The 27,106-nt window shown below is 42.4% G+C and overlaps 1 protein-coding gene across 3 annotated transcripts; it reads left to right on the forward strand.

The window, feature by feature from the left end:
* The first annotated feature begins 1,123 nt into the window (after positions 1 to 1,123).
* smoc2 (SPARC related modular calcium binding 2) lies at positions 1,124 to 25,968 on the forward strand. 3 transcript variants are annotated; one of them, XM_022207228.2, is made up of 13 exons: positions 1,124 to 1,840; positions 8,376 to 8,538; positions 10,605 to 10,711; positions 10,951 to 11,050; positions 11,785 to 11,829; positions 13,936 to 14,016; positions 15,836 to 15,910; positions 18,209 to 18,395; positions 19,352 to 19,434; positions 23,307 to 23,406; positions 23,648 to 23,895; positions 25,186 to 25,223; positions 25,422 to 25,968. In XM_022207228.2, exons 1-13 carry the CDS (start codon positions 1,766 to 1,768, stop codon positions 25,443 to 25,445), a joined length of 1,326 nt encoding a protein of 441 aa, XP_022062920.1. In that variant the 5' UTR covers positions 1,124 to 1,765; the 3' UTR covers positions 25,446 to 25,968. The 3 variants fall into 3 exon arrangements, with proteins under 3 accessions (XP_022062920.1, XP_022062922.1, XP_022062921.1); XM_022207230.2 differs by having other exon boundaries at positions 1,128 to 1,840; positions 11,785 to 11,820; positions 13,969 to 14,016; XM_022207229.2 differs by having other exon boundaries at positions 1,132 to 1,840; positions 13,969 to 14,016.
* Positions 25,969 to 27,106: the final 1,138 nt, after the last annotated feature.

Below are 27,106 nucleotides of genomic sequence, written 5' to 3' on the forward strand. Positions count from 1 at the left end.
ACAGCACACAGTCTGACCAATCACCTGTCTGAAGACAGGTTTTAATTTAGGAATCATCATTAATGATATTAGCTGCTCTTCTGCGTTTTGTATGAGGAGTAGAAATGTTTGCAAATATTTGCAAAACTGAATGCAAAAGTGAAAATATCTGTGTACATAACAAAATCCTGGGAGATGATTAACCCTCCTGTTGTCCTCATTTACAGGTACCAAAAAATATTGTGTCCTTGTTTTCCTTGAAAAAAATCCAAAAATTTAGTATAAAAAGTTTCCCAAATTTCTGAAAATTTGCAAAACCTTCAGAATAAAAAAATTCCAGTCATTCCTTCAAGATTTCCTTAAATGTTTTATTTTAACCCCCCCCCCCCAAAAAAAAAAAATGGCAAGAAAATTCTTGTAAATAATTTTTTAAAAAAAATTAGTAAAAGTCTTCCCAAAAAATCCTAAAATTATCTAAAATGATTACATATATATCGGTAAAACGTCTAATATCTTCTTTAAGAACATTCACAAAAAATCAATAAAATTCCAGCAAAATTCGCTGGATTTTGGTTGATTTTTAAGAAAAATATTTAACATTTCTTTTTTTCACCAAAAAAAAAATGTTGAAAATGTGGAAAGTTTCACTGTAAAAAATATTTTTTTCCCCACATTTTCAAATTTTACACACGAGGGTTAAATACTCGGCATCCACTTGTGATAACGTGTAGCTACTTGTAGACACCGTTAGGTGGCGTCATAGTCACAAAGTGCTGCTCTGCATTATTTAAAGCAGACTCGGATGGTCGCGCACTCTGGTAAACTCAAGTAAGCTCTGTCAAGAGGAACACCAAGCAGAAACTCGATACTCATTCATGTCACTTCGGCTTCATCGTTGATTTCTTTCAGTATTACTGCGCTGATGAGTGAGCTGATTTAGTGCAATATGGGATTTAAATAAATCTAAGGGCCAAACTGTAAAATTACTTTGATTTTATGGAAGTAAAATAGTGGATTCTGTCAGTGCTTGTGTATTGTTTTAACCTGAAGGACTTCGTGTAACTTTCTTAGGAGAATGTTATTATAAGCTGAGAGAGACGCCAGAAAATCCAAATTGTAATTCGAAGTCTGTGTGTGGTTAGCCGTGAGATAATCTGAGCTCAGAATAAGAAATGTGTCCTGACGCTCCCAGCAGACAGTAGCCTGTCTGATCCCCCTCCTCTCCTTCCCAGTCGAACATCCTCATAGGATCTTCTGAGAAAAAATGATTTTCATGCTGTAGTTTTGAAGGAGAGGGAGGTGAAAGACAAGAATACCTGACGTGTTTGCCTCAGCTACCAGCAGCAGACGGAGCCCCTCCAAACCTACACCTACGTACCTGCCCACCGGCTGGGGAACTGCGTGCATCCGATAAGGGATCTAGTCCACAAAATCAAGTGTAGAGGAAAGGGGTGTGGAAACAAGAAGTCGAACTGGAGAGAGGGAGAAAGAGAGAAGAGACACCGAGGGAGGGGAAAAGGTCAGGGACACGGGGGGGTTTATCGCACTGCCAGAAATAAGGAGAGTGTCTACACAAACGGTTTGGCAGACGAAACCAAGGAAACGAAGTGAAATAAACCAGCAACCCCTCTCTGACTCTGACACTTTGCGCAAGGACTAGTGTGGATTTTTGACTATTTTCGACTTCTACCAGGGACACTTTTTGTGTTTCGGCGAAGTCCAAGCAACACAGAGTGAAGTTTGGACCGTGCGTAATTTGGAGAGTTTATTGCCACGCTGCGTCAGGATGCGCGTCTGTCCGCTGCTGGTCTTCCTCTGTCTGCTGAGCGCTGGACGCCCTCAGAAGTTCTCCGCTCTCACGGTATGAAGAGTCGAATACCTGCTAGAATATTTATCATTTTCTGCCATGTGTAAAAGATGATTTCACGGTAATGTTTGTGCATTCCGTGCGTAAAATTAGCAGTTTCATTTTTAAAACAATAGATATGTGCTTTTAAAGAAACTTTTTCAAACTCAACATTTTTGTGAGCTTTTCCTCCAATTGTCTGATTTAACTGTATGAAAATACTATTTATAGTAAATATAGAGATACATTTCAGATCCATCATAACAGCATTGTGACCCTCATACTTAGATGAAATCACTCCAGAAGAAGTTTAACTTTTGATCTAAAGTCTGGAGAGCACCAAGTAGAGAGCTTTGTGTTGAAAAACAAGTCTTTGTGTTTTCTGTTCAGTCAGGTAAACTCAGTGTCCCTGTGGTTCAGGGTCTCTGCACAGTGTGTTTAAGCTGCTGGCTTGCCTGAGCGGAGCTGACTGGTCTGTTAGCAGCATCTCTGCGGTTTGCTTTTATAGCCCTTACCTACCTGCCAGCTTCTCCTCTTGTCTGTCCTCATTACTCTTAGTGGCTCTTCAGAGGCTGAGCTGCTCAGTGTGATCAGCTTTCCTGCACCAAAGCACATGGCACTGTTTACAGCAGCAGCATCCTTTCCATTTCACATAAAACTGCAAGAGAAAGTGCATCCTGAGGGGAATTTCATGGCCATGATCAAGTGCAGGTACAGTGCTAAAGGAGGATTAATAGAGAGTGGAATGTGCACTGTCAGAGGCTTTCCCCCCTTAATTTACAGGTTGATGTGAGGGCCGCCTCCCCAGCACTGTTATTTATGGTTTGAGTGAAGATGCCTCAGTATTCAATTGGAAACAAATGGCTGTGAGTTGTTAACCTGCAGGTGAAGGGTCGGAGATCTTTTCTCCCTGACGGCAGTGTGGAGCTGTGGAATGTGGGAGGAAGTGTTGCACTGAGCAGATGCTCCCCTGAATTGATACATTTACACACAAGTGTAAATGAGTGATAATGTGTGTGTAGTGTGCACTTCTTCATAGGTGTCATGGGGGGTAATATTTACCTGGCAGTTAATGGAAAAGTTACACAAGTACAGCTGTGTTTTAATATGACACAGCATCCATTATGTTCTGGATATGACTGTAAGAATGAGAGGCTTCTCTATTTCACTGCATGTTTCAGCAGTAACTGTGTCACGCCGCCCCACTGTGGTTCATTAGAGCTTCTTAATTGGAATAGCACATGGAGAACTGGACTTTCTTTTACACGACCTCTTGAGTGATTAATGGCTTATTTTTTGAGTGACACATGAGAGGTCATTGCTGGTTTCAAGAAAATGTCTCCATGTGATATTTTGTGCATATTTGAGGTCGAACAGGCAGTTAAATATATGGGATATTTGCCCAGGTTATTCATGAGGCAGACATTTTTCCATGGTTTATGGAAGTATGAAATAGTGTGTGAAGAGATGAGGGCACACAGAACATTGGCTGTGTCTTTCTCAAACCGGTACAGAGAGATTTTAGAATAATATATGGACTCCGTTGCCCCCTGTGCTTTCATAAAATTGTGCACCTGCCCAAGGAGGCGTTTTCGTCATCATACGATCATCAGTGGCCTTTCACAACACCTCTGCTTCTTTTTAACATCATTCACAGCAATTAAATGCCTTTTTCTTTGATTGAGTCAGTAGGCTGGTTAAAGGCTGACACTTTCTTCCCTTTCCACCATGCTGGAAACTAATGATCCCCTTTGCATCCTCGCATCCACGCAGGAAACTCCCGCCAAGGCCATTTAACACGTTTGCCACGGCTCTCAGCTGGGGCCCCCATTGACCCTGCGGGGCTGTGGTGTGAGGGGCCTCTCGGGGCGCTGGAAGCGGGGGCCTCCCAGCCCAGAAGGCCCTTATCAGCCTACAATGTGCTCTCTGCTGGAGGCTCGCCTCCTCCATACTCCATTCAATCCCACAATGCCGCAGAGCCAGGGGGAGGTAATAGGATTTGATTTGTATGCTGGTTGGTCTTGGAAAAAAAATTTCCCTTACACTCCGCTTGTCTCGCCCTCTCTCGCCTGTCTCTTGTTCCTTTGCCAACCTCTTGCATTATTTGAGCAGATGCAAAAAGCATCTTCCAAGGGAGATCACACAAAGAAGAAAAAAGAAATTGTGAAAAAAAAAGAGCAACATAAAGAGAAAGGCAAACAGAGAAAGTGAGAGCCAGCTGTCTGGAAGAAGACAAGAAAGGGATTTGAGCAATAAATAGATCTGAGTCACAATATGTGTTCTGTCTTGTACGAGTCTCCTTTTATGATAAATCGGGGTGGAAGCCTGAGCTGCTTGTGTCTAAGACGGAGGCCATCCATCACTCTCCACCATGTTGCTGTGCATGATGATGGTGCCGACTTAGAGAGGCTGGAGTGAGACATCAGGGGAGTGTCAGGGCTCTGCCTCAGCCTCACCCATCCATCACCACGGGCCAAACACACAGAGATCTGCAGCAGACAGCTAGCAAGCATTAGGTGTACACAGGAGGAAGAGGTCCTCAACACACCATTAGTCTCCGAAGCTTCTTCCTCTCACTGGCTTTCACATCTTATTTGTTGTCCTGCTTCAGTGTGGCCGACTGTGACTTTGAAATCGATACTTGGATGTCTAATAGTGAATCTGGGTGGTTGATTTCACGGGTGGCTGATTTCATGGCTGGCTGTGTTTTTCCATGCTGCGTTCTTGGAGCTTTATCATAAACTTGCTGCACTCGGCGCTCTGCTGTGTGCTGTACAGTGGACATCTAGCAGGATGCTGAGCCGCTGAATGACTCTGTTTGGGTTGTCAGTCTGCTGGCTGGCAGGCGCTGATGCCGATAATGCCGGTGCGGTGTGAGCTCGGAGGCGAGCAGCATTGACTGTGTCGAGTGCTGGCGGGTCAGCACCAAGCATGGCTGGATGCACTCAGACACTATTGGTGCAGTTAGTGGATTTGGGACGTTGTGAGCTTTGCAAAGACCCTCTTCGTGTGATCCTTCACAGCTGTGAGAGACAGAGTGGATGGTGAGAGGAGATGACCGCTGCAAAAAAGATGTGTGAAGACCAGAGGGTGCAAGCAATCCAAGAAACTAAGAGACACTCACACCGGGCGGGGCAGGAGATTTTTAGACCTACTGTTCATAAAGAGAAACAGGCAAAGACTTAAGTGGAAAGAGAAATAGACAATTTCAGTCCAATAGTGCAGCAGTTCTGTAAATATAAGTTAAAATCTATCTTTGGCCATTGATTAAACCTTAAAAAGTCATCTCTGTGGTTCATAGTTACATATTTAGGAGTATTTTTCCAGGAAGTGTTACCCAAAAAAGGCTTAGATGTAACTCTACACAGTTGCATTCTCTAGAAATTGCAGATCTACACTGTCTCCACTCAGCCACTCCCTGATTATGGCAACTCAAGCTCACCTATACTCTTCTCAAACATTATACAGTTATTCTACTTTCTGCTGCACAATAGCAAGTTATAATACTGGACTATTCAGCCAAACATATTCAGGCATATTTATTCCAGCATATAAAAACACCACATGGACATGGTAACAGTAAAAAAATAAAAGAAAGATTTTCACCAGAGGGTATCTTTAACAGTCATTATTTTAAAGTCAGTAACAGGTGTTTAGTTTATTAAATCCATGTTACATCTGTCGAAACCATTTGAACTAAATTAATAAAATCTTCCAGCCAGAACCATTTTGGTTTACTGAAAAGTGGCAGCTTATTTTTGGATCCATGATCAATCGAAAAGAGCGAACTGAAAAAGTGGAAAATCTTCCCCAATTATGCCGCAACAGCATAACTGGCAGCGGTTTTCAGTTTCAAGTTTCTCTTTCTTTTTATCTCAGCCACATACAAAGTACACAGTAGGATGAAGCTGTGTGTCTTCAGGACCATGAAGTGATGTGTCAACAGATATGTGATACAACAAACAGCATACAAGTGCAAACAACGTGTAGTGTTCAGATTCAGATTCACATAACATTGTGTTAAGTGTACACTTCTGAGTAAAAACTGGTTTATATGTATGAACATTTTTTTAATTGCCAAGTAGCAATTTAGCATTACCAAATTTTTCATGTTTCAAGTAGTCATCAAGGAGACTAATAACTAATATTTATAGCCCATATACATTTACACCAAAAAATGAAATCTTGGTGGCAAAATTTTAAGTGATGCAAACTCCAACACGAAACTTAATTGAAATGCCTGTGTTTATTTATGTTTTCCATATGTTTGAATGAAAGGGGAACTATTCAATGTTTATAAAACATGTTCAGTGTAGATTGGCTTTTTGCTCATGTGTTTACTCAGTCACCAACCAGGTAGTACTGTGGGCGGGATATTTATGAAGTCTGCCTTTATTTATTTATTTATTTATTGAAAAAAACAACCAATATTCAGAGAAAGACTGATATGGGACCCAATAACTGGCCAGGTTGTAATCGGTCACGCCCCAGGAACTATGCATTTGTAGTTGCTCAATAAAGGCATATTATAAGGAAGTATACTAACTTGAGTGTGTGGATATATCTGCAAGGCTAGACTGCATAAAATGCATATTATGCCTGCTGGGCAGCAGCAAGGAGATTTAAAAGTTATTTGTGTATATGCAAATAAGGCACATATTTAAATGATTAAGGTCACTAACATTTTTCAGGTGTCGATGGCAACAGGGTGTAAAAGAGCCTGTCATCGGGGGAAGAAGCTGCTCCACAGTCTGGTTGAGTCTGCCTGGATGAATTCAACTTCTCTGGCTTGTGACCCTTTAAAACTGAAGCAGTGTAATTTTGATTCGTCATTACAGATTATGGCCTTAATATAATGTGTAATGTTCATATTTCCCTTTTACATCGTTGAAGGGTTTTAGTGACCCAAAGACATAAAAGCATGCCTTTGATTAATGACCAGGGTCTCAATTCTCAACGCTCATCTTTCATCCTGACCTAAAAATGAAGTGAGAATGAGTCGTCCCTCTTCTTCCTAAATAACAGAATATGAGTGAATATGACCCCAGTGGATTGGAGTGCAGTGTTGGGTCCCTTTTTGATGCTTCGTGTCCTCCTCAGAATAACAAACAATTTTTAAAACTCGCTAAGCAAGGGCTCATAAAAAAATTCATTCACTCCAAAAGCCTCCTTCCTTCCCTCATGGCTCTGTTTGAACGGGCCTCCCCTCTCTGATCTCCACACGGGAAGATTTATGAGCAGGGCTGACAGAGTGGGCTGCATCTCCCCCACTTGCCCAGGGCAACTCCCCGCTTCCCCGCCAACCCTCTTCCAGGTGCATGCAGCCCTGCAGCCCTGCTTGTCTGAACGCAGGGGGCTGCCACCAAACCTCATCTCTCACTTCATTTGTAAGATGTCAGACACAACAAATTTTATTTTATTGCCGATCATCCCACCCTCTATGTGGATCTTTTCTTCTCAGCCTGTAAGTTGTCGTGCCATTCCTTTTGATCACTCAGAACAGACTTTTGAGTGAGGGCTTTGATAAGTGTGCTCATGTGAAAGAGAGAAACTTTCCGTCTTCTGTGAATACTTGACAGATTTTGGACGTTTGTTAATCCGCTGAAAACTGAACAAACTGTTCACAAAAAAGAGCAAACCTGAAAGAAAAAATGAGAGTGTTTCATGAGTGCAAATGTTTTTATTCTAGAAGAAGACAAAAAGAGCTCTCAGTAGTATTTATCTTTGGATATGACTGACTGAAAACACCACCTGCATCAGAGTGTTTTTTGGCCTGTTTTTTTCCACTCTACTCAGGTCATTATTCCACTGAAATGAATGAATCACGCAAACTTTATGAAAACGCTCACATTGTAGCAGCACAAAGCTCACTGACATCTAGTTTATTCAGCCCCTCATTCACTGTCTTTTCATTCGTTGTAGCCGTCACAGCTTGTTGCCACCCCCCTTACCACCGCTGCCGCCCCATTGTGTGGCCTGGCGAGGGGGTTTCATACCACGGTGGCAGATACAATGGTGGCATTGACACAGGTGATCCGATGCGTTCAGTCAGGAGTCTGCGTCCTTGTTTCTTTTTTCATGGCTGAGTAAAACATCCTTAAGAGCGATTCCAGGTAAATACCTGTGCAGGTGTTGGCATAGACAAAGAAAAGAGGAAGTGTCAGTCAAGTCTTCTCCAGCTCTTTTAGACAAAGATAAAGCTTGACTGCACCCTGACAGGCTTGTAGTGACACTGCCTCACCCTTCAGTCTGTGCATTGTACTGTTTATCACTGCCTTTTAGTGTTTTTATTAACTAATGCTGCACTAAAAGTAGCAAAACAAAACACAGCTTTTATAATTTTGTCAATGGACGCCTGCCCTGCGACTGACTTTTTGGTGTTTTCATAAAACTCATTCACCCCTACACGAGCTCCAGTTGCTAGTCTTTATAAATCCCTCCAGAATCACACCTGTTGTTGTGGAGATTATAGTATTTTGGTGCAGTTCCCAGAAATGGCTCATTTAGCAAACGTTTTCTCTGCTTATCTCCGACTTTCTCACTTCTGCAGTTCCTGCGGGTGGATCAGGATAAGGAGTGCAACATGGAATGCAGCGGAGCTCCTCGCAAGCCCCTGTGTGCCTCCGACGGCAGGACCTTCACATCACGCTGCGAGTTCCTCCGAGCCAAGTGCCGCGACCCCCAGCTGGAGGTCATCCGAGGGCCATGCAAAGGTCAGGTCATGAGTCACGCTTCAGCGCCGCCTGATGCTCTCACATGCACAGAGGGGGTCACAGTCGAAACTTGTGGGTTAAATTCATTTCAGCATAATTGATTCTTTGAGTGCTGGGAGGACAAGTGGGGTTGACACGGCGAGAGCGGGTGAGTGGGGGTTCGCTGCTGCCTGGCTGGTTTCATAATTTCACGCCATTTGTGTGATGAAGGAAGTGGCATGAATTTGTCAGAATAATAAATTATTTTGTTTCAGTGGAGACGGGTTTCATGCATCCAAGAGCTTCCTCATTGATTTGAAATGGCTTGTGAAGTGAAGTTATTATGCAGCGATGAGGACATTATGAATGGAATACCTTGACAAGAATTAATGGTCTCATTTTCATCATACTACATGTAAAGCTCTACATATGTGACCGATAGATTTCTAGGGATGAAAAGCAAAAGGGGAAGGAGAGTCAGTGAGGTCAAGCAGCTCACAGACTCCCTCATTGTTAGTCGTTGGAAGGAAGAACCCATACACCCCAAAGCTTCAACTCCAAACCCTCTCACCCCCGCCCCACTCACTAACTCTATACTGCTAGTTCATCGCTCTGCAGACTGGGGACAATGCCCCATTCTTAGCCCATTACAATATTAGACCACTAATGCAGAGAATGTGAGCAAAAAGGTTTGCTTAAAAAGAAAGTCTCATATGATGGAAAAGCATTTCACGATTTTATGCCCGTGCTGAGTCTCCATGGCGACGTCTCTAAGCGGACATCTGGATGTGGCGGACAGCGCCGGGACACAGAATAGAGGTTTCCAGCCAGGAAGCTGAAAGGGATGAGAGTCCATGAAAGTCGTATTGTATGCGTCAATAACATCAAGTCTATAAGAGTTGGGACCCCCTCCTGCTTCTCTCTGCTTCTGGACGGGAGGACTGAAAGACACAACAGCAGCAGCAGCAACCGAGTCAGCAGCCGAAATAAACCAGAGGACCTAAAAGCACAGAGATGGGATTGTGTTTAAGGATGGTGAGAGTGGCACCACATTTGTTTTCTATCACTGCGCTCAGATGATTCAAGTGTCCTGTCATTTTTTCCAGTCAGCTTTTCGGTCGGAGCCCCCTGGAGAAAGACGATGGTTTTGGGTTTTTCCACTGGAGCTAACTTTAGAGCTCCTCAGCTCACTGTTTTCCTCCATCCGGAACATCCAACGTCTTGCCGTGTCTCTTCACCAGTGACACACACACTAGACTGAGGGAAACCAGTGCACATTCCCCTGCATGTGTCTAATGGACCATCTGCTGTATGCCAGGCCAGCATCATGCAGCCTGCTGACCAAACTGGTGAACGGTTTTAAACTTAAGCATGAGTCATTGTTTTAATGTGATTTGAACCTGCCAGATGAGCGCCGTGTGGCAACTCGTGTGTCACACCGAGTTACCATCAAAATCATCGCTGCCCAACATTTCCTAAAGGTTTGCACAGCTGCTGCTTTTGGCTAGGTGAGCTGAAACAGCTGCAGAATGACAGGATGAGCCATGATTCTGACTGCGAGATGTGAAAAGAGTTGAGGTGAAAAGTTGCTGACCCACATTTATATCAACAAGTACTCTGAGGGGACAGCTTGGGCAGGACTTAGCAGACAGTCGAGGTTTAGGAGGAGAGTGAGACAGACATTAAGGAAGGTCAGGTTTTCCCTGTGCATCAGCCCTTTTCTTGGGTGACTGGAATGTTCTACAGGAGCAGCACGAGCTGCCTCACTCGGTAATGGCTTTACCACCAGGCACTGTGCAGGCTCGCCTGATTTGCTCCTAATAAGACCGGGGGTGTTGGTTCTATTCCCAGCCACACAAGTATCTGCTGCTTCCGAAACGTCTTGGATTGTTTCCCCACTGTCTCTCTTCTCTCCCTGCAGTTTTTTTTTTCTCATTCTTCATCATCTGCGAGATTCAACATCTTCTTCGGACTTTTTAAGTATGTCGGTTTCATAGTTGTGCAGCAAAGGAAAATAGTTAGGCTGCGGGTTGAATCATGGGTCTCTGTGATGTGTAGTGATTCTGGTGATTTGTGGTGCTCCTCAGATACGTCCAGATGTGTCGCAGAGAAGAAGTACACAGAGCAGCAGGCCAAGAAGCTCTTCCCGCAGGTCTTTGTGCCTGTATGCAACCCTGATGGCACATACAGTGAGGTAACAAATAAAAAACACACATAAATTACACTTGTTTTGAGTTTGAGGCAAAAGTACTTGACAAGCGAGGCCACAGTTTCATACCGACGGGTAACATTTTGCAGGAATTGCTCTTTTCTCCTGCACGAATTCAGCTGGTAATGAGTTTTTATGCTGTTCCTTCACATTTTATTCTTGCAGATGCTCCTCCTACTGCAGCTCATGCTGGCTTTCATGTTTACATGCGGTTTTAATTGCAGGTTCAGTGCCACAGCTACACTGGATACTGCTGGTGTGTCAACCCCAATGGCCGACCCATCAGTGGCTCGGCAGTGGCCAATAAAAAACCTCGATGCCAAGGTGGGTAAAACCCAAACCCTATAATGGGCACCTCTCTGTAATGTACAAACACCGATGTTCAAACATACTGCGCTCTGAGTTCACCGCTCTAGGACAAGCATCTCATTTTGTAATAAGCCTGACATTTGGTTTCTGTAATTTTGTGTAGCAATAATGATAAATCGAATTCAACACAGCAAAGCATGGCATTCCATGCTTGTGGGGGGTGTAATCTTGAGTCCTGTGGGAAAGTGGTCAGCGACTGGACTGCCGGCCACAGGGTTTGAAAATCCGTACTGCAGAGTTGAGCAACAAAGTTTAACTGTAAGGAATGTAAGTGCTCTTGGAGGATAGCGTGTACCAAACAATCAAATAACCAATGCCACATGTCCCCCCTGTGCGTCTCTGTGGGGCTGCCTCGGAGGTTGCTGCTGCCTCGACAGTGAGAGGTCTCCAGGAGTAGCAGCAGTAGTTGCAGTAGTGTTTGTACTATAATTGCTAACCGTATTGTGTATATAAAGTCTGAAAATGTAATAAAAAAACATGTCTGGTATCACGCAGTGTGTTCGTGATTGAAGCCAATGCGAATAAATCAACATTTGAAAAAAAAAAAAGTAGAATAAAGTCTTGTGGCTGTTTGTTGTTGTGTGACAAATTCTTAAAGTATGCCAAGGATTTCCTATTTATTGTCAAAAAAAATTAAGTCCAGAGTGTGGTGGTGACTTTTTAGTTAATCTGAGCCTTTCGCTTTTCAGGATCAAAACAGGAGAGAGCGACCACAAGAGAACCAGGTAAATCAGGTGAGACTTTAATTCAAGACAAATAAACTCTTAGAGGCACTCTGACTCTTCGTCAAGCATGTGTTTGTCCATGTGCATGTATGTATGTGTTCACTTGTATCTCTATTTGCCTGCATCTGTGTAAGGGATGTGAAGACGGGTCACCTGTTAAGGCTTGCCTCTCTAATATTTTGTCAATTCAATAGAGTGTACGTAGCCTGAAGGCTGATATAAAAGCTGTCTGTTCCTCAGTGACAAGTCTAAGGAGAGAGTGTGTGGTAAGCTTTCATGCACACCGCCAGCAGCTACACTACTTATAACAGCCTGTTGTCTTTACCAGGCAGCCAAACGGCCAGAAGCAGCCAGAATGGAGGGACACTGACTTCTTCTCTAACTTTACCTTTCTCATCTTGGTTCTTTTTCAGCCACAGTGTCATAAGATACAAGGAAATGTTCGCACTTAACCCTCCAATCTACTTTCTCTCTGTCTCTCATCAAACATCTTCCTTCCTCCAGATATAGAACCACTAAGTTCACCTCCGACTCCACTGCAGAAATTGTATATCTTGCTCTCATCTTTTAAGAGACAATTTGTTTAACTGATGTGATTTGAAGCCTCACACAGAGTGTAATTTGGGTTTATTCAGATCGATTCCTTATGTGATAGTGTGTGTGTGTGTGTTTGCATGAGAAAGTGCACATACATCCGCTGGTGTTTGTCACATGGGTTATTCCTGTCAGTGTGACATTTACGTCTGCGCCTCGCTCTCTGTAAACAGTCTTGGGTATAGTGTCTGTCTGAGCCAGGCCAAGTCATTACACATAGATCAAGTGGGAATGCAAGACTTGAGAGAGGAGGAGGAATGGTGGGAGAGGGAAAAGAGCGAGGAAAGGAGGTGGAGGGGTGGGTTGTGGTTCAATCTGAACTGGTTGGATAAACAGGGTGGTGAAAAGCAGAATAAACTGTAGGTTTGTGGTGTGCCAGCACTGAAAATAGCAGTGATTGCATCAATATTTTGATTCAGCAGAAGCCCATCAGTACCTAAGCATTCCACAGCAGCCTTCCGCTGCACTTTTATAATCTGAATTTAAGTTAAACACCAAATGCTGTGCTGTAAACCCAATTCTGCTGCTTGACTTGACAAATTCATTCACATGCTGGAATCATATGCAGCTGACGACTGACTAACAGCAGTAAAACTAATGCCGTATGACCACAAATAGCACGGGGGTTTCCTGGCAGATGCTAAAAGAGGTGTTACAGTCATGTAAAAGGCCACAAAGTAAAGATAGGTCATTAGTGGTTTATCGTAAATCCAAATCATAAATACACTTTTTGAAATGGCATTTCCATCTTTGAAGGGAGCTGAGTAATAACATGTCTGCCGCAGTCAGTCACTCTGACTGTATGTATTTTTATCCACCAAATGTGTTAGAGAAGATGAATGTCTGGCATGGCAAAGTAAATGTAAAATCCTGATTTTTCAGTGGAAATCATTGTTAAAGAAATAACATTTTCAGCTTGAGGAGCCACCCATTAGACATTCCCTGACTCCCTCACACATTAACGGAGCTTTGCTTTAAGCGGAAGGAGTGACCCAATCTGAGGTTAACCACACCTTCGGCCGTGGTTTCACCCTAAGCGGTTCAAAACCTCCATCCCTGTCTCCCTCCTCCTGCAAATCAAACAAACAGAGACCAAACAAACATACTCGATTTTCCCACTGTTAATTGGTTCATCTCAGACTTGGCTACTGCATCTTTCACCTCTTCATGTCTCTCCCACCTTCGCACAGCTCTCATATCTGAAATGCAGGCAATGAATGGATGAAGAACAACATCAGGGGCAACTGGTCATAATTCTCTCTTCATTTGTTATAACCGACCTCAATTTGTCCTCTATACCATAACCATCTCCTTTGTTGCATGAAGGCAAACCACGGGAATATGTGACCACTACACTGGTTTTCCTCTTCTCTTCTCTTATTGCAAGTCACCTCTTTGAAGTTTCAACACAGCCTCTCTTTGTCATTTTCTTCACCTCTGAATCCATCCTCCTTGACCGGGCAACGTGCAAATCTCACATAGTTAAGTGTTCTCTAATCTAGCTTACTCTCGTAATTGTAGTCTCCTTGCAAATATTCTCCATTCTAAATGCAGATGAGACCGGCCTAGTGGTGGACCCACAGCCTCCTGGAGATGAAGAAGGTGAGCTCTTATTCATCAGACCGTGAGTGCAAAATGTTTGATACTATGCCTGTGTTTACTGAGACGCCGCTAAGTGACTCGAAAGCGAAGTTCCAAAACATCCTTAAAAGGGAAAAGGAATCTGAGCACGAGGCAGTTGCAGCACCATGCGTCAAGAAAGGTCACAGGGGAAAATGTGATCGTAAAACATTTTGATAATGATAAGCTGTGAAGTATTTGATGGGCATTTTCAGCACAAGATGTGTTTTTATTCCTTTTTCCCATATGTTTGATATTGTTGGGGAATGTTACTAAGAGAACTACACTCAAGTACAAATTGGAGCCATTTATATTTTATGAGTCTTGTTTTCATGACGCTTTTTGTTTCTACTCTAGTACATCAGAGGGAAAAATATGTGTTTTTTAATTCACAGTATTTATCTAACAGCTTTGCTGAATATTTACTTCACAAATAATAATTTCTGCACTAATAACATATGAACACACTGTAAAGTTTGATGTTTTGTCATCAAATGTAAGAGGTTTTCATCATTTCAGATTCAGAAATATAAAGATTTGCTGGTTTTCCTTTGAACTATTTGTATTATTTTTTTGTGAAAAGATCTTGAATTTTTGAAATTTGACCTGTTAATTGGACAAAACAATCACAGTGGAGGTGTCACTTTAGGCTTTGGTAATTGTGATCCTGTTTTCTGAACATTTTAAGAACTATTTTTTAAACCAAAAAATCATTACCATCCAAATAATTTGATTACTTAATAATGAAAATAGTTGTAGTGCTATACAAATTAGTTCATATTAGACTGCACCTCAACCAACTACAACAGTAAAATCTTACATTTACATAAATAAGTGATAATGACCTAATGATACAACCACGGCAGACATGTTCCTGCGCTTTTTAAATACTTTGACCTCATTTTCCTCATCACATTTACAAATGTTAAATTAGGTAACAATTAAAATGCAGAATTTTTACTTGCAGCTGAGTAATTACAATGTCCTTTTGACACTTTAACCCAAGAAAAGAATCTAATAACACTGAAAGCAAGACTGCTATTTTTGTTTTGTGTTTTGGGGCATTTTTACTTTCATTTAACAGCAGAGAGAGACAAGAAATGTGGAGAAAGAGCAGAGAAATGACCTGCAATAAAGCACCAAGAAAGCTAGTAACCGAACTAGAGTTTACTGATTCAATTTATATGTACCCTAAACACTCAGATATTGGGTCATCCTTGCAATTTTAGCTTAATAATGGCCACTGACATCTCAAGTGACACTTAACAGACAGTAGTACAAGTTACAACATTGTATAACTGTAGCAGAAGAAGAGAAGATTTATTAAGACATCAGTAATGTGTGTTTTACAGAAATATTGATCTTGTTGGTTAACGTTTTATATTGCGGTTTTACCATACTCACTTCTAATAATCTCCAGCAGGCAGAGGAAACAGATTCCTTCATTTCCAGTTCGATAAATATAACCTCTCACTGTGAATTGGAGGCAGAGTTGCATTTGAGCATTTAAATCAGTCTTTTATATATTTCAAAGACAGTAATGTTTTATGATTTCATGCTAATGTGACCATTGGACAAGACTCACAGCAATAGATTACACTCCTTCTTTCTGCTGCTATATCTCTGGTCACAGCTGTCACATGTAATTTACTCTCCTCATCCACTGCAGCGGTTTGAGATACGATAACCTTGATGTGCATTTTCTAGTCTGTGAGTTTTGGAACCACCAGGTTTGGCCCAGATGATATACGAGTGTGTTTCAGATCGGAGCTAATAAAGCTGTCTTGGTGCTTTCTTTCAGACATGATTTCGCAGTACCCCACTCTATGGACGGAGCAGGTCCGCAGCAGACAGCACAATAGAACCAGATCACCATGTGAGTTTCAAAGACCGCTTTTTCTTTAATGATGGCTATCGGGTGTTTGCAAACCTCAACTGAAAGCACACTGTGTTTTTCCGACTTGTGTGAGCAATCATGGTTTGAGGCTGTTCCTGTCTTTTAAGGACAGATGGTGGGTTGTGAAACCAATACATCTTGGTGTTGGAGTGCGTCAGGCTTTGAGGATCTGCTTCTCTGTGGTTCTTTGCATTGCATCGTATCTGTAATTACCAGCACATGGCACAAACACAGGATCTGCTATTCTTCTGGCTGGTCCAGCCTGCTATCGTTTGACACACATACATGGTTATCTTCTTTATCACTCGCCTCTTCGCCCTTGGGGAAATATGTTGCTTTCTGCAATATTTAGCTTCTGGTATAAAACAATACTACTTTTATGCTGGCCTAGAGATGAGAACCCTCTGTGCATGTGTGCATTTGTGTGTGAATCCCATTATCATAATTTACAACCAATAAAAAGCCAGAGAAATGCGGCATTGATGGTTTTGATTACCATGTGCTCTTTGGGGTATTGGGGTGAAAAAAAAAACACCCGCCCCAACAAAGAGAGGCCATACGGAGGAACTGGAGCGAAGAGAGTCAGTTGAGAAAGCGGGGAGGCATTTCATTTGGTCTCTTTTGTGTGGGTAAAGATCTCTAATGAAAATAAACAAAGAAAAGGGATATCCATAATCCTGCAGCAGCTTCCGAGCCTTGAGGCCTATGGTGACGAGAGGGAGAGATTGGGCGATGAAAGCCCTCATGGCCAGAAGAGCTCCTCTTCCATTCCTGAGTTTGACGCTCATATCTCTGTTGGAGAGCTGCACAGCAGAGAAAGTGGCTGCTGCACAGAAAAAAAAAGAGCCTGATTAGATCCTGCTGAGGTTGTGCAGAATCCCATCTCTCTTGCATCAAGACCACTGCATTCTCTATGTGTGTGGTGTGTGGATAAAAGAAAGGTTCACGAAGCACTGCGTTCTTCCTGAAAATTTTGATGGTGTAGACAAATAGATCCCCGGTACTTTACAGTATCCTGCAGTGGTGTGTCAGCCTGTGTGGGTGTGTGAGGCCAAAAACTCAACTGACCACTGTTCTGCCTTTGTCTTGTCTGTTTCTCTGTCTGTCACACACATCCACAAAGGGCAGTTGGGTGTCTAAATATTTACTTAACTTGGGGCATAGGGAGCTGTACTTAGTCATTAGCCCGTTAATGTCCGTAAACAGTGCCATGGGGGGCTGATATAGCAGTCTACACACACTGTCTCCAAGCACTCGGCCGCCACCTCTTTGTCTACCTCCTCCTCCTTGAGGATTTGGAGCAACGCCTCTAGTGAGAAAGCAGCTTTTTGGTTTTAAATAGAAATTACATCAAACATACTGTATGAATCCAAATGTCTTTGCAAGATCTGGTTGGTAGTTGCTACACAGTTAAATTTCAAACACACTCCCATGCTTATATTGAATGTGCATCTGGAGTGTGAATTTGAGTGTGAAGTCACACAACTTAGACCGCCTAGATGACTGCTGACTTTATGGGCGACCAACCCACTGGCGCCCTTGTTGAAATCTGAATGGTTTCACTTAGGGCTGGTTGATAGAATTCTAGCAATATGTACCAATGACAGACACTTCATTAGGAGCAATAAGAACATTCTTGGACAGGGAGCTCGATAGTTTCACTCAAAAAGCACATCACGAAAACACAGTTTAGTTGCATGAACGAACCTCAACTGTGCTTCGTCCCCAGCTCATAAACAGCCTGTTGTACCTTAATAATGGAGCCCTGAGTTGCTCTGCGCAAGGTTTGAATGCAGGTCTCCTGAGGCTCGCTAATCCGCAGCTGCTTGGGCCTTTCATCATCTCCACCCACAGACCTCCCTTGGTGGAGGTAGGGATCAGTGGTTCTCCTTGCAGGATCTTGGCACCCAAAAAACCACCCCATCTCCAACTAAGCCAATGGGCTTTGTGTTGGGGTTAGCCTGGGCCTCTGATCAGTGACACTACCTGTATACCTTGATAAATAGGCAAAAGTGGTCCAATTCAAATGAAACTTTTTTTTGCTCATCTATATTACAGATAGGTCATTCAAAATAGTCAATAATTATTGATAGTGCCTGATGTGAATGATGTCATTGTGATAAACTTTTCGATCACATTGCCCAACTCTCGTTTCACTTTGTGCAACAAGGTAGACTACCTCAGGGACAGCTGATCCTAATTGTCACTTCATTGATTATAACTGGTTTGTCCTTCATGTTCTTCCTCTCACTGCCTTTCTGCGTGACCTCTTTCCAGCCTCATCATGTGACCAGGAGCAACAGTCTGCCCAGGAAGAGGCAAGACAGCACAAGAACGACGCTGTGTTTGTCCCAGACTGCGCCCAAGGAGGACTCTACAAGCCAGTCCAGTGCCACCCCTCCACTGGCTACTGCTGGTGTGTTCTGGTGGATACCGGACGACCCATACCAGGAACCTCCACCAGGTGGGTCGGACATTACCCCTGAAATACCTGTGTGTTATTTGGCTGTTTTGTTGCTTATCTATGATACTCATTCACCCTAATTCACAAACATTGTTGGAATTTATTGTTCGGTTCTATGTTGCTACACAAAGCAGGTGAGTGATCATTAGCCACGCTAACAGTAGAGTGGTTGGAAGATGGATCGTTTGGAGAGTGGACGACCCTTGGTCCCCTTTGGCAAATATCTTCAGCACTAAAATGTCCGAGAACCTAGCTGAGAATTATCTTCCCACAGGTCTGCAACCTTGCAAACACTGAGGCCATTGAAAAGAAATGATTTGAAATAAACCAAATTTTAAACACTAATGACATGTCTGACAGAAGCATGTAGATAGACAACTCCATTGCGATGACATGCAGTGACTCAGCGGTCTGGTGAATGGCAGGTCAGAGGTCAGTCAGGCTGGCAGAGTAGGGCACTGGTACGTTCCTATTGAGCAGCATGGCTGGGTATCAGATTAACAAGGCTCCAGGCAAAGTGCCAGACAGCACATTAGCACACATATGGAAGCGTGGATTTTCTTCCTTGTCCCAGACCAGCTTTTGGCCCAGTCGCGTAGCAGCGACTTGGGCTCTGCCGTCTCTTCAAGGGAGGCTGTGAAAGCTTCCTTGTGTCCCACGCTCCCTGTCTGCCTCTCTTCTTCTATCTCTCTCTTTCTCACCCTCCCTCCTCATTTCTGTCCTCATACCAGCTCCAAATCCTTCCCCTCTTTTTGGATGTGTTTCACAGCCCCTGGTTTGCCACAAAACAATTATTTGAATCCCTAAGATTTAACTGTACGGGGTAATTGGAAAACATGGAATTCCTTTCTGATTTTATAATGATGCTAGTTTTACTGCTATAAACAATCCCTTTCACCCATTTCACCTTGAATGAATTGGCTTTTTTCTTTTCCATGGTGTGTTTTCTGTGTCAGGTATGAACAGCCAAAATGTGATGGCAATGCCAGGGCCCACCCACCTAAACCTAAGGACCATTACAGGAGCAGACATCTCCAAGGTAGGCCTCTAAAGACAGGACTCAGTTTCTGCTTTTCCTCTTTGTCCAGACCACATGAAGTTCTTCAGCAGTCAGCCTCCAACTGCTGCTGGGTTTCCAAGGTTATGATAACACTGCGAGTGTGTGTGTGTTGACATCATAAGCACTGTTGGTCAAGGAAATGCTTGATAAAGACTTGAGGATTGCCAGATACTGCCCTTCACTGGTCAATAAGCAGGGAGACAGAGACGGATTGGGGAAGGATTAATCTTAAAGTGACACAGGAGATGGAGGATAGTGGGATGAAAGCACAGCGGAGAAACAGCAGGGAGGTGAGGCACAGATAATGGATAATAGGATGCCAGAGACAGGTAGTGATAGTAGGATTGATAACAGTGTAGATAACTAAATTGAGGGCAGGAGATCAGCTTGGGGGTTGTGGCCATGCGGTGAGCTTAGTTGCAGGTGAGACTGTATCTGCTTGTGAGGATTTGACACTTGCAAACTATATATTTCCACAGCATTTACAATTGGATAGGGCTCAAGATAGATCCAAACAATTATGTGTCACTTTATTTAAGAAATTATAAAGCATTAAAATGGTTGATCAGGCACAAAAGGCTGCCTTCACTCAAAAAACAAAAAGACATCAGAATTAGCTTTTTTCAACAAAAGCCCAAAAACAATGAGTGTGTACATCCAGTGATAAAGGATGAGGTCAGGGTGGTTGGAGAGGTCAACAAAACTGTGGCACAAAGTGTTCTACTAAAGATTAGTGTATGCTTCTCTTAACCGTGAACATATCATCAAACATCTGTAGAAACTTTCGCAGTTTAAACCAAACTAATTTTACATGGGATATTGTCTTGCTGATATGGAGTGACAGATCATAAAATGCTTGTGTCATTCTAGAGGGCAAACATAACGACTGAATTGTTAACAGGTTGGCGTTGACTGCTTGTTTTGCTCATGATTTATCTTCTAGCATATAACAACACCATATGGATGTGTTAACTAGAGAAGAAAAAAACAGCAGGGCTTTTTAAAATAATTGTTCAAAGTGTCTGTTTTTAAATTCCACCTGCTGAAGTGCTTACAGTTTTACCTTTTATCTATTCTGCTTACTACGGTTTGGCACAAGCAAAGCTTCACAATGCAGTGGACTGAGTACATTTACTTTTGTTTTCATCTCGTACTGCAAGACTTGTCTTTGTTATCAAACCAGTGATTGGTGAAGTAGAGTTATAGCTCTCAGCGGCTGCCTACAACCAAATCACAGTTTAAAGCTGAACGGTACTTGGAAAGTTGCTGGTTTTTTGGTGGTTTGGTAAACATGTTAATAATCCAGCAGCATATGAACAGAGCTGCCACTGTTCCTGTCCCATCTACAACTGTTTATGTAACAGTGTGCCAGCCCAGAGCTGTGCTCTCTGCTCGCAGGTGCTGCATTTAGAAGCAAAGCTGCACTCTGTCTCTGCTTAAGCATCAGGGTCTCTGGTACAGTTTATATAAAACAGACGGTCACAGATAGATGCTCATAGAACCAGCAAATGTTACTCATCTTTGCTCTCCAGTGGTGGTGATGTATGTTATGGCTAAGATATTGAGCAGGGATAATTACAGTCTGTAAGTGTCAGCAGAAAGTGTGAGGTGGCAGCGGGGGTGGAAAACAGCCATAACTATCCCATGAGAGAGATCTCAGGCCCAACTGAACACCTCTTTAACACGTCGTGGTAGAACAGAAAACAATATATTTATTCAGGCATGCAATCACCTAACGCTCACACAAGTACACAGACTTCATTCTGAACCTGTCAAAGAAACCTGCAGCGTATCAGCCAGGTCTCCCATTATAAAATATGCCAGTATATAGTCAAAAAAAACGCAGCATCTTGTTTGCTTTATGAGCAATTGCGTCAACGGCTGTAAACCCTGTTACTGTATGAACCAAGGATAATTATAAATGTTGCCTTCACATTGCTGCAGCCCATTTGCTGTTGAAGCGCTGGTGTTGAGAGGTTTATGGGGCGAGATGCGAGAAAGGAGCAACTTGCCCTGGAAGGGGCAGGAAAGGAAAGCTGAGTATTTGGCGAGCGCTCTCCCCAGAGCAGGATCATGGGATAGCATTGGGGCAGGCATTGGGAGCTGCGGCTGTGAGTGCTGACAGTTCTCTGCCCCAACACTGCTTCTTATTGACAGTAACACACAGGCACACACATGTAAACATGCACTTACCTGCCAGCTTTTCACCGATATATGGAGGCTTGTGAATAGTAGTGCAGCTCTTAGCTTTTCAACGAGAATAACTGAAGTCACTTAAGTCTTCCTAAGCTTGATTCCATCCTGCGTCTGTCAAACTTGTGCATTACATAATTATAATCATTGCGGAATAAGACAGCAGCCTTTTACTGCCGCAGCCTTGACCTGAACGGAAAATGGCCAGACTCAATTTCCTTTGAATGACAGCAGGCACATTTGTCTCCTGCCCCTCAGCTAAACAGTCTCCAGACAGACAGACAGAAGCTGATCTGTCCCGCCCCCACAAGAAAAACCTTTGCTGCCAAGAGGAAGGGTATGGAGCATTACCTGATGGCTTCCCTTTTGAATGAACAGCAGACACGCTCAGATTCCTGCAGCATTACGGAGAGGACGTGTGCTCTCCATGAAAAACACTAAGCCTCAAACAAGTCCAACTGCATCCCACAAATCTCTCTTCAGTCAGAAGCCAGATAAAAACACTTTGCCTTCTGAGGATGCAATTGTGTGGCTGTCTAGACCAATTTACCACAAGAGGCTCCGCAAGGCACCAGTTTGGCTATTAACAGGTGGGTCAGATATTTGACTGGGTTCGGGCCAGGGACAGCCTACTAAAACTAAAGTGCAAGTCTGTTCAGCGTTTAAAGGAGACTGTGGAACAGTTTGGACATGTGAATGTTTCAACTCTCGGCTCGGAACAGGCTGCCGAAGCACCGAAAGGTGGAGTGGAGGCTGGGTGTTTACTTCAATGCTGGTCGCCACCTGTTAGAGAGGCGCAAAGCATACTATTATCTCCAGCGCAGGAGAATCTGGCCCCGCAGGCCTGGGCCATAAAAAGAGCAGCAAACTGGAGAATTTCTTCTCCTCCACAGGCACAATAGCAGAGGGAAGCTGGACTGTGAGAACACAGAGAGGAGCTGGGGCTGGAATCCAGGAATCTCTCAGGCCTCCGTAGCCTTCAGCTCTTCAAGAACAACCTTGGAGTCCTCGGTTTTAAAACTATATGGCCAAACAGACAATTACTGTCATTTGGGCCATTCCACCCCTGTTGTTCCTCATTTAAATTTTTCCCCATCATTCTGGATGTAATAATGCCTCACTGTTGGTTTTTGGTGTTGCGTTAATGTCAGATTTCACCTTAAAGGTTCATTGACTAATTATATACAACGTTTTATATCTCTCATTGTGTCTATTGGCCTCTGGATACATACCTTTAAATCAGACTAAATCCCAGCTAACAATGTGTCTGTCAGCGTCCTGTCCATACATACAATATTCCACAACATCTTTTGTGCCTACAGCTGTCAAAACCACTGAGGGGCCTCCGGGATGATTGGCAGGTATACCCTCTTCCTCCTCCAGATGAGGGGAGGTCTGATACTTTATGAGAGCGAGTAAAAGACAACTGTGAGAGTTTATTTTCAGGTTTATTTTCTCCTCTGCTGTCTTTATGTACTGTTCACGTTAAAGCAACATGACGTCCCTCCACAAACATTTATTAGGCACGGCAGCATTCCACATGTTCGTAATCTGCCGGATAATTTTTCTTTGTTTGCTGACATTTATGTACACTTGCTACATATGAACTGCATAATTCGTGCTCTTATACACTCCTGTATCTGTGCTTCATTTTCCAGGCTGTCCTGGGGCAAAGAAAACAGAATTCCTGACAAGTGTTCTTGATGCGCTGTCGACAGACATGGTGCACGCTGTCACAGATCCAGCATCCGCCGGAAGGTATGACAGTTAGAAGGGGATAAGTTCATCTTGCGATTATTTATGCAGATCAGTGGGTTCAGTTATTTACCACAAAGGCCCAAATATATTCCACTCTCCAATTTTGGTTGGATTGAATACTGGGATAGTATTTGGACTTCAGTCTGTCCCAGTATTGACTCCATGAGTTATTTTAGATGCATGCAGGAACAGAGAAGTGATTATTAGCTGATAAACTGATGAACTGATACCTGACCTTTAGGATGGCTGAGCCCGACCCCAATCACACCCTGGAGGAGAGGGTTGTCCATTGGTATTTCAGCCAGCTGGACAAAAACTCCAGTGGGGACATTGGAAAGAAGGAGATCAAGCCTTTCAAACGCTTCCTGCGCAAAAAGTCCAAGCCAAAGAAGTGTGTTAAGAAGTTTGTGGAGTACTGCGATATCAGCAACGACAAGGCGCTGTCTCTGCAGGAGCTGATGGGTTGTCTTGGAGTGACCAAGGAAGAGGGTGAGCTGAACAACACAGCTTGATGTGAAATTTATGTATTCTACTGCACAAAATCACTCTCATTCCTGCATATCGATTGATAAAATATAGTAATCACAGCAGTTAAAAGGCACGTTAGAATTAGTTCTACGTGTTATCCCCAGCTGTCCAAAATTTTTAATTTTTCCTCATGCAAGACTGCTGAACATGTGGCCGTGGTCTTTTTAAAACCAAAAATACAAGCGCAAAAGGTAAGTGATGGGTTAGAGAAGAATTTGTCTTTTAATAATAGTTGCAGCTCTGGATTAGCTTAAAAATCAAGTAGGTAAACATCAAATTCATTTTTAAGTCCCCGCTTTAGGCTTTTCATTTTCAGACAAGTCAACCAATAAAATTGAGTTTTTAGTCCACTGATGAAGCTGCGCCATATTAAAGTTCACCTTCTCATTTTTTTTTTTTAATTTTCATGATTATTTACATTGTAGATTCTCACTGAAGGCATCAAAACTATGAATAAATACATGGAATTATGTAGTAAAGAAAAACGTGTGAAATGAGTCAAAACATGTTTTATATTTTTGATTCTTCAAAATAGCCACCCTTTGCTCAGATTACTGTCTTGCATATATATATATAGTTTGGACACACCTTCTCATTCAATGCTTTTTATTTATTTGTATTATTATCTGCATTGTATATTAGTAGTGAAGATTCACACTTTTTTGTTTACAACATAATTCCATATGTATTCTTGTATAGTTTTGATGTCTTCACTATTAATCTACAATGTCTAAAATAATTAAATAAAAACTATTGAATGAGAAGGCGTGACTATTGAATAAGAACACACTACGTATATAAGCTCGATGCTAATTGTTTAAAGTCAAACAAGGCTATGCTGGTGGAGTGAATTTGGAGTAGACATCTGCCATCATTTTTTCTTCCCTTTTGATGTCCTTGATGATGGCAGTCTTCTCTCTAACATCAGCATCAATGAATGCAAAAATCTCCATATTTGCTAACATAACGGCCTCCATTGTTCCATTTCCTACATGCTGGAGTGAATTAGTGCCTGCAAGTTCCTGTGGTGGAAAATCCACTACTCTTAAAAATGTTTTAGTAACTTTAATGATAGATCTGTCTTCGCAGTCATTGTGACTTGTATGCAGTGCTTGACTGAACAGCTTGAATGGTGGCAGTTTTGATGGGACATTTTTTAAGGGTCTGTTCTCTCTGAGGGTATGACGTTCTCTCAACCAGCAGTATTCCTCACATCATGTTGAAGTGTTTGTGTCACTTTTTGTCTTACAGGAGTCAAACCAGGAGATGGCTTATCTTCCAGTAAACTAGTAAGTAAAGTACTGCTCCTCTACCGGTGGATAAAATGGCTGTAAGAGAAACTAGTGGAACATTTACTGTCTAACTGTAATGCTGTTTTATCTATTACTCCTGACAGAAGCTTACAGTCATTAAAAAGTTATCAGACGTCAGTGCAAAGAAACAAGGGCATACATCCAACTCAAGTCATCTCAATTTCTTCTCCTCAGAATCCCTCGAAGAAGCAAGGCTAAGCCCGACAACTGAGATTTCCCTTTTCTCCTGGAGAATCTGCCCTCACCAATCGGCAATAATGGAAACCATAGTATTTGCACTTTGTACTTTAAAAAAAATGTAAATTCACTTTGTAGAAATAAGGTATTTAAACAGACTGCTGAATCTGTGAATGATGTAGTTAGCTTTTATGTCCTGACAAACAAAAAATATTTAACACATACAATGTATGTGTCCTTTGTGTGTCTAAAAAAAAAAGTGTACTTTTCAAAGTTGTACAAGTTTTCATGTTTGATGTTGTATTTTGTGCCCCTTTGCCAAGTTTACTCTTCCTCCCATGTTGATGATATTCAAGCGGATATATGGATAGCTTGCTACACGGCTACAATAACTTTGATCATACCATCTCTCATGTACTGACCTATTGCATCTTTTCCTGTACTTTGTAAAGCAGTTTGCAAGAATGTTTTAAAAATGCATCATAAAAATGTCCTACATGTTCACATATATTCATGTTTATTAGAAATAAAGAACTCTTTTATACATTTTGTTCTTTGCGTACGTCAAAGAAGCTGAATTAGGTCAGCAAATTCCTTTGTATCTAATCCAATTAGTCTTCTATATTCTCCCTCGTTATAGAAATCTTTTAATGTCTTTGCCATTTTGTGTTTTCTTGCTCTGTCTTTAATAAAACACCTTGTTGACATAGTTTTTAGGAGCCAAGTACGTATTAGTCATACATAGCAATGGTCGTGTATCATCCCATTTTCAGACAGTTTGCCAATTGCCCTCAGGCAACATTTTCAAATTGGAAAACGGGATGGTACTTATTTCTGTTCTCATCAGAGAATTCCCACGTAGACTGAAGACAGATAAATAGACCAATCTTGACTGTGTGTACAGTGCCCATTAAAAAGGGCATTATATGAGCCAGAGAGTGTGTGTGAACATGTGTATTTCCATAAGGTATGCTTACATTTGGACAGTGAATGTAAACTTGAACAGTCACTGAGGTTTGAATAGAATCTTTGTTAACGAACAACATTCGACTCAGAGCAGCTTGGACACTTTACACTACAGTACATTGTTCCTGTCTGATTATGTTAGGGCTACTAAGCGGTAAGTCGTGGCTTTTCACACATAAAATCCCCTATAGGGCCCAGCAACTGACCTGAGACTGACCTGCTCGCTCAGGCTTACCCTCTAATTTATGATTAACACGTCGGCCTCCTTTCTGTGATATAATCCAGCCAAATGGTCTGGTTTTAACACCCCAGGGGAACACACAAAGAGAGATTATGGCTGATGCTGGATTAGTGATGGATAACCTATGGCCTTTTTAAGCACCTTCTCTGCCCACAGCAATGGAAAATTTATATCAGAAGCAACAGTCCTAAAGCAGCAAAGGTATATAAGGTTCTGTCCTGTAGAAACCCAGCTCATACTGCAAACTAAATCTTTCTGTACAAAAACCTCATGCCCAGTGCCTGCTGTATTTGGCTCCAGCCTCCTGCCACCCTCTAAGGGATAAGTAGTTATTGGTAATGGATTGATGTTTGCTTGCTAAAACACAGTCATGTAATTATGAATTCCCAATTCAGATCAATCTTTTTGCAAAATCCCTAATTTCCACCCATGTTCCTGGCCTAAGTCCTCCTGAAGATGATGTTAGCACCATGCC

The sequence above is a fragment of the Acanthochromis polyacanthus genome, chromosome 15 (assembly GCF_021347895.1).
Source record: "Acanthochromis polyacanthus isolate Apoly-LR-REF ecotype Palm Island chromosome 15, KAUST_Apoly_ChrSc, whole genome shotgun sequence".
Classification (NCBI taxonomy): Eukaryota; Metazoa; Chordata; class Actinopteri; family Pomacentridae; genus Acanthochromis; species Acanthochromis polyacanthus.